Below are 8,692 nucleotides of genomic sequence, written 5' to 3'. Positions count from 1 at the left end.
CTATTATTATAAGCGAACTCAACCAATGATAAGTGATTATCCCATGCTCCACCTAAGTCCATGACACAAGCCCTTAACATATCCTCTAGGATCTGTATGGTTCGTTCAGATTGTCCGTCAGTTTGAGGATGAAAAGCTGTACTGAAATTTAACTTGGTTCCAAGAGCTTTGTGAAGACTCTTCCAAAACTGAGAAACAAATCTACTATCTCGATCTGACACAATAGTAACTGGTACTCCATGCAGTCGTACTATCTGCTCTATATACAAGCCTGCTAATTTTTCTAAGAAAAGACCAATCCGAAAGGGTAAGAAATGTGCTGATTTCGTCAATCGATCAACAATTACCCATACAGCATTATTATTTCGAAGCATTTTAGGTAATCCAGTCACAAAATCCATAGTAATATGCTCCCATTTCCACTAAGGAATAAGAAGAGACTGCAGTGGTCCTGCTGGTCTTTGATGTTCAGCTTTTACTTGTTGACATACCAAACATTGGGCTACAAATTGTGCAATATCCCTTTTCATGCCAGACCACCAAAAATTTCTTTTCAAATCTTGATACATTTTTGTGCTTCCAGGATGCATAGTGTAAGCCGAACAGTGAGCTTCCTCTAGGATCTCGTCTCTTAATCCTGAAATCTTGGGAACACATAGTCTGTTATCAAATCTCAATGACCCATCCTCATGTATCCAAAATTTTGTCTGTATACCGGATTCCACTGCATCTATGACCTTTTGTAACTCTGAATCCTCCTTTTGAGCTGCTTTAATCTTTTCAATCAAAGTAGGCTGTAGTACAAGATTTGTAAGCTGAACTTGAGAATCATGTGGTCGTATTTCAATTCCTGATTTTTTCAAATCCAGCAATATAGGCTTTTGTGAGGTAATTAGAGCAGCCAATACACCAGAAAATTTTTTATTTAGAGCATCGGCTACAACATTCGCCTTCCCAGGATGATAATTTATTGTCACGTCATAGTCCTTCAGTAGTTCCAGCCACCTTCTTTGTCTCAAATTTAACTCCTTCTGAGTAAAGATATATTTTAAGCTTTTATGATCCATGAAAATCTCGCAATGCTCTCCATATAAGTAATGCCTCTATATTTTTAAAGCAAAGACCACAGCTGCTAATTCTAAGTCATGAGTAGGATAATTCCGCTCATAAGATTTCAATTGTCTAGAAGCATAAGCTATTACCTTTCTTTTTTGCATCAAAACACAACCGAGACCTTTACGAGAAGCATCGCTATAGATAGTGAAACCTTCTGTCCTGGATGGAATGGTTAAGATTGGAGCAGTCACCAATCATCTTTTTAACTCTTGAAAGCTTTGCTCGCATTCGTCTGTCCATTCAAACTTTACTTGTTTCTGTGTTAGACGAGATAGAGGCATGGCAATACTAGAGAAACCTTCCACAAACCTTCGATAATAGTCAGCTAATCCCAAAAAGCTGCGTATCTCTGATATGTTAGTAGGTCGGCTCCAGTCAACTACTGCCTCCACTTTCCTTGGGTCAACTGAGATACCCTCCTTGGAGATGACATGCCCAAGAAAAGTAACGCTGTTCATCCAGAATTCATATTTTTGTAGCTTTGCATACAGCTTCTTTTCCCTCAGAGTTTGTAATACAATCCTCAAATGTTCTTCATGCTCGAGTGAGCTTTTCGAGTAAATCAAAATGTCATCAATAAATACAACTACAAATCGATCCAAGTATGATGCAAACACTCGATTCATAAGATCTATAAAGGCTGTCGGTGCATTGGTCAGACCAAATGGCATGACCAAAAATTCATAATGCCCATATCTAGTCCGAAAGGCTGTTTTTGATATGTCTCCAAGCTGTATCTTCAACTGATGGTAGCCAGAACGAAGATCAATTTTTGAGAAGACCTGAGCCCCTTGCAACTGATCAAATAAATCATCGATTCATGGTAAAGGATATTTGTTTCGCACTGTTACCTTGTTTAATTCTCGATAGTCTATGCAAAGCCGAAGGCTACCATCTTTCTTCTTCACAAAAAGTACTGGAGCTCCCCAAGGTGACACACTAGGCCTAATGAATCTTTTGTCCAACAACTCTTGTAATTGCTTTTGTAATTCCTTTAATTCTGCTGGAGCCATTCGATAAGGGGCTTTAGAAACTGAACTCGTATCAGGAATCAAGTCAATAGAAAACTCAATCTCTCGATCCGGAGGTAGTCCAGACAGGTCATTCGAAAAAACATCAGGAAATTCTTTCATAATAGGGATATCCTCTAACTTGAGTTTCTCATTCTGAGTATCTAGTACAGTGGCTAGAAATCCTTCACATCCTTTTCTAAGAAATTTCTGAGCATGAATAGCTGAGATGAACTTCTGGTGGAAGAAGGGTTTAGTACTCTTAAAACTAAACTCTGACTGATCTGGAATTTGAAACATTATTGTCTTTTGGAAGCAGTCAACTGTAGCATGATATGCTGCTAACCAATCCATCCCCAAGATTAGATCAAAGTCCTTCATTTCTAAGACTAATAAGTCTGCTTTCATCTTCCTATCCTCAATACTCAGTACACAATCTTTGCAAATTGAATTAACCAAGATCACCTCTCCACTTGGTGTGCAGACACAAAGATTATTTTCTAAAGGTGTAGGAGACATCTCATTGGTCTTCTTAATAAAACTAGTTGCTATAAAAGAGTGGGTAGCTCCAGGATCAAATAGAGCATAGACATTGTTGGATGCAATTTTGATCATACCTGTCATATATTCATTTATCATTCAGGGCTATATGTCCTTATATATCTAAGCATAAAATATTTCATGACATATATGTAAAAGAACTTTTAGGAGATCGATTCAGTACTTGTCACCACTGAGTTAGAAGCATTTGCATCCTGTTGTGTAAGTGCATAGACTCGTCCATGGGTCTTTGATTTTTGTTGTCCCGTATCTTGTCTTTGTACATCTTGGGGTGCCCGATTCGTGGGGGTATTTTGAGAATTTTGAGGTATTTGCTGTCTTTGTGATTCTCCTCCATTGCGGCATACAACTACTTTGTGGCCATCTCGGCCACATTTGTAATATTGTCCTCCGGGCCATGTACAATCTCGTCTAAAATGAGGTCCTCCACACCTATAACATATAAGGCTCTCTTGAGGTTGTGCTTTCCCTTCAGTGGCAGTCTGGCTTGGTTTTGGGGTCTTTGGTTTGAAGGCTCTGCTACTTTGACTTTGAGAATCAATTACTCGACCCTTTTTTTTAAACTTTTCTCTCTTGCTACCTGAGCATCATTGAGTCCTTTTTCTATTATTAAGCATTTGTTGACAACTTCCTTATAAGTGGGCAGCTCAAAAACGATCACCAACTGTTGGATTCTATCCCTTAATCCATTCTCAAATTTTTTGACTCGAACATTTTCCTCAGCTATCAATGCAGGGGCATATCTTGACAATTCTTCAAATTTGGCTGCATATTGAGCAACTGTCATGTGGCCCTGAACCAGTTGATCAAACTCTCAAAATTTCTGGAGTCGGATACTCTGGAGAAAATACTTCTCATAGAAAACCTTTCTAAATTCTTTCCATGTAAAAGGTACATCATTTGGCCCTAACTTTCTAATTTCCATCTCTCACCAATCGGCTGCCTCACCTTGTAACATAAACGTGGCAAAAGTGACCTTATCTTCAGCAGGACATCTCAAAGCATTAAAAACTTTCTCTATTGCTTTTAGCCAGCTTTCAGCTTCCATAGGATCTGAAGTCCCTGAGAATGCTGGTGGTGCATATTTCTTGAAGTCTAACAAATTGATTTGACGTTCATACTGATTTCCAGCTCCTTGTTGCTGCTGGGACTGTCGCTCTTGAAATATCTGTTGTATGATCTGCTGTTGTTGTCCCTGTTGCACCTCCAATATCCTCCTCATATCTTCCCTCGCAGCCATTTATTGTTGAACCAGTACTTGCATTAACTGAGCTGCAGTAATTTGTTCCCCAAGTTGAATTTCAGGTTCTCCTGGAGTTTCTTCCCCGAGAGTGACCTCTGCAGGCTCGGTAGGATGTTCTTGTTGTGGTGCATCATCATTCGATGAGGGTGGAGCATTTTCTTGGGGTGTAGCTGGCTCCCAAGCTTTAGAGCCATCCGCAAAACGAGTAGATCTCCGATTTCGACCACGCTCAGTCCCTCTTGCCATGTCAACCTACACAGTTTCACTTTAGTCAAGAATTTAAGAATAATATTTCATATTAGTCAATTTTCATCTAAAGTTCTACCCATATACTCTCTCTCTAAAATAAACCTTAGGATTCTTAAACCTAAGCTCTGATACCATTCTGTCATGCCCCAAACCCAGCACCTGAGTTGGGCACATGACACGGTCACACAAATCCTAGAGCAGCACCCTAGGATCATGTAAGGCCTAAAATTTAACACTTCAAATTTTAAATAACCAATTAAATACCAAAATAATCAACCGATGTCACAACTTCAAATCGAAAGCAAACTTGTTCAATACAATTATTCAAATGTTCTTTGGCATCAGAGAATTTAAACTAACTAAATTACTAAGGCTTCAGTTCTTATTTGCTCTCGCCCAAACCGCCCAAGCTACGCATCCTGTAAGTCTAAAAAAAAATAAGAAAGAAATATGAGCTTTTCCAGCTCAGTAAGAATCACTGCACATGTACATCAAACTAGTAGACAAAATTAATATTTCTAAAACCAATACAATTGAGAAAACACATAGGTATATAATAACTGGAATATTGTCACAAATATGCATATATATCATCATACATCATCAGGTGAAATCTTCATTCATTGTTTGAATTTCATATTATATGTTTCATTCTTCACATCTTTGGAATGACAACCTTTTATTCCTTTTTGGCTTTGGACTAACCAGGATCATGCGACGATCTTTTATTCGGATCGATTTCTGTGATCTTCCTCGGATTGAAATATTTATGATCTTTCTCGGATCAAAGTGGCCATGATCTTTCTCGGATCAGATTCTTCATGATCTTTCTCGAATCATATTCTTCCACACATAAGCCTGTGGGGGCTGTCCCAGGCATAAGCTCCTGGCAGGCTATTCCACATGACAAGGTCAGTCCAAACCATATTTCTCTTTCCTTTCATTTTCATGAAATTATAATATTTATCTTCATTAATCAATTTAAATTTTTACAATGTACTCAAAATAAACATATCATAACTATATAATCATGCCATCATATGCTTTGATGAAAACATATTTATGCTCGCAACCACACAAGTAAATGTCAATATTACATATGATAAATTCATTGATTTCAAATCCAACGATGCAAAACTATCAGTAAAATAATATATACATGTGATGATGATCATGTATAATGATTCTTACCTCGATAATTGAGAATTCAAATTCACAATCTTATAGTCCGAAAATCAAGCCCTACTCGTTGTCTCCCTGATCGTTAGACTGTTCTCCTATCAAACAAAAATAAATTAATTTAATCAAATAATTTTTTTATATTTATTGAGGTTATCTGACTCATATCCATGTCCCCCCCTCCCTTCTTTTTTTTTTTTTTTTTTTTTGTTGTTGGGCCGTCTGGGCTACAGGCCCAAGTAATTAGGCCGTTACAAGAAGGGCCAATGCTTATGGCTGCAAAAATTTATATATCACAATACGACTAAAATGAGATGAATTAGATAGTTGATTAGCTAGTCAACTTTGGGCAACTTAAGATGTAAATCAGGGTTGGATGGCAAACTTCTTTATTATTGTATTTCGTATAGAGATGGGACGGCTCGGCTAGTAGGAAAAAACAAAAAAAGTCATCCATAGGGATGCAATCAATGGCGTTACATAATAAAAAAATGGATAACTCGTGCTTAATGTCAATTTGAAATAAGCTTAAAAGAGATTCAAATGCAACTAAGTCAATTTTTAATTAGGTTTAAAAGTAATACAAACCTGATCTCTATAATCTCAAATTGATATATATATATATATATATATATATATATATATATATATATATATATATATATATATATATATATATAGATGTTTGTACGTATGAATGCATATATGTATGCTATAGTAGCGAACAGGCATGTGTAATGCATGCCTAACAAAATGATAATGAAGGGGCTTTTTTGCAAAAATATGATTGTTTCGGTCATAGATATACATATGGTCGTGGTGGCTATATCAAATTGGGACTGATATGGATTGTGTTGGGTACCATCAGGTAAAAAACTTGCCAGCCTAAATTCAACTTGTTTATGGAACAAGTCAAAATCCAAAACCAAATTCATCTTTTTTATTAAACAAGTTAAATCAAGTTAAATAGGTAAAATGAATTAATTGGATATCTAATAGATTAAATTAGTTTAAATGAATTAACCAAACTAAGCAAGTTAAAAGGTATGCAAAAAGTTAGGTAAATTCTAAATAGATTAAATAGATCTTAAATATATTAAATGAGTTGATTTATGATCTAATCTAAATATTAAATAGATTAAGATTGAAATCCTACATGTTTAATAAAATAAGTTGGCCATTTATGACTTAGAACTATCTAAGACGAAACCTACTTGAAGTAGGTTAATTTTAAAGTTGGGTCAATGGGCATATTAAATTGCGGCATCTATTAGATTGTGATTTTTAAAGAATGAATATTAAAATATATATGTATATATATATATATAGTCAAGTTAAATCAAATCATCGAATTTGGATTCAGATCCGATTAGGTCAAAACTCTATAATAGAAGATCCTACGTTAATGATCCAAATCGTTGAATATGATCTATTATCTTAAAATAATTTATGTACAAAAAATTATATGATTTGGAATCCCTAACCAGCATATTAAATAATCAAAAATTGAACAGTCTAAATAAAATTAAATTAGATATATTTTTTAATCAAATATAAATCATATAATTTTTTGTGTGCAAATAGTTTTGAGCTATTGGATCGTATGCAATAATTTGGATCATCAATATAGAATCTTATTGTTCAATTTTGATCTAATCAAATCTAAATTAAATTTGATAATTTATCTAAATATTATATATATATATATATATATATATATATATATATTATTATTATTATTATTATTTTTTTTTTTTTTTTTTTTTTTTTTTGATGTCCATGTTCACCCGGGTTAATATTGTCCAACCCAACTATATCCGACTTTTTCCCACGGAACCGGGTCACAGAAAATGCCCATCTTTGTGCCCGAGTTGTGCTCCACCCATCACCAAGCCCTCGCACGCGCCGTTAAATACCCCCAGCGCAGTTTGAAGCCGTTCGAAACCCTAAGTAGCCCCTTCATGTTCTCCCCCTTATAAGCGGTAAGCTTCTCTCTCCGCCCAATCTAAACCCTAGCGCCGGTGGGAGAGCGAGCGAGCCCGTGAGCCCAAACCGTAACCCCCGCCACCGAGGAAGAGGAAAGCCGCCACCGCCATCATCGTGGGAGAGATCGGAGATGGGGCGTGTCAGGACAAAGACCGTGAAGAAATCCTCTCGCCAGGTGATCGAGAGGTACTACTCTAGGATGACCCTGGACTTCCACACCAATAAGAAGATCCTCGAGGAGGTGGCGATCATCCCCTCGAAGCGGCTCCGGAACAAGATCGCCGGGTTCTCAACCCACCTGATGCGCCGGATCCAGCGCGGCCCCGTGCGCGGTATCTCTCTCAAGCTACAGGAGGAGGAGCGCGAACGCCGTATGGACTTCGTCCCCGACGAGTCCGCCATCAAGGTCGACCATATTGAGGTCGACAAGGAGACCATGGAGATGCTCGCCTCCCTCGGCATGGCTGACCTCCCCGGCGTCGAGAAGCAGGCCGACGCCCCCGCCATCCCCGTCTACTCCGGCCGTCCCGGCGGCTATGGAGGTCGGAGGGTCTAAATTTCTGTGAGTTTTTATAGTAGATTTAGGTGGGGAGTGTGGGAGGTGGGGAGATCTGGGTAAAAGTCTCTCTCTCTTTCTTTCTTTTTCTTCCGTATATCTTCAAAAGTTTTGAACTTGGTTCAGATATTACGTTTTGTCGGCTTTGCTTTAAGTTCTCGCTGGACTTGAATGATGGAGAGATAATAGTTTGATCGCTGTTTGTTTAATCTGGATTTCGTATTCTTTGCTGTTTTTGAGACTCCGTCTAATTTCGTGCTGGAGGTTATGTTCTATATCGTTTTGAATTGATCTCTGACGTGCTTAATCTATGGAAATCCTAGACCATTGAACTTAAAAGGATGCTACGTACGAATCCTTGGGAGGCTTATTTTGTTGGATGCTAAGACGAGTCATCTGGTTCTTCATATAAAGAGTTTGGATAATTTCGTTGCTTCTATGTCTCTCAGCCTGCTAGGTTGTTGTACATTGATTTCTGCTGGTTGACATTGGGGTTGAGTGCTATTGCCTGTTCCATTTGACAACATCTGAATGGTAGTCATCAAATTTTGAACAAACTTTCTTTTGGGTCCGTTAGCCTTGGTGATGCAATTGGTTGTCCACACGCTTTGATTTGTTGTCGCACACATCACTTTTGTGGAATGCCCTAACATCTGTTTAAAGTTGGATTGATTTCTGATATGGTTCTGTGGGTTGGTTTTACCACTGTGACTTGGACACATTTCACTTTAGTGTTTTCATGGACATACTATTGGCAATTGCTGTGCGCTTTTGGTAGCTCGTGCTGTCAAC

The 8,692-nt window shown here is 37.7% G+C and overlaps 1 protein-coding gene across 1 annotated transcript; it reads left to right on the top strand.

Moving 5' to 3' along the window:
- The first annotated feature begins 7,287 nt into the window (after positions 1–7,287).
- LOC105043238 (small ribosomal subunit protein eS17) lies at positions 7,288–8,109 on the top strand. Its single transcript, XM_010920708.4, has one exon. The coding sequence runs from the start codon at positions 7,475–7,477 to the stop codon at positions 7,898–7,900; it is 426 nt and encodes a 141-aa protein (XP_010919010.2). The 5' UTR covers positions 7,288–7,474; the 3' UTR covers positions 7,901–8,109.
- Positions 8,110–8,692: the final 583 nt, after the last annotated feature.

The sequence above is a fragment of the Elaeis guineensis genome, chromosome 4, assembly GCF_000442705.2.
Source record: "Elaeis guineensis isolate ETL-2024a chromosome 4, EG11, whole genome shotgun sequence".
NCBI lineage: Eukaryota > Viridiplantae > Streptophyta > Magnoliopsida > Arecales > Arecaceae > Elaeis > Elaeis guineensis.
Note: the sequence above shows the minus strand (reverse complement) of the source record. Positions and strands in the feature narration are given on the sequence as shown.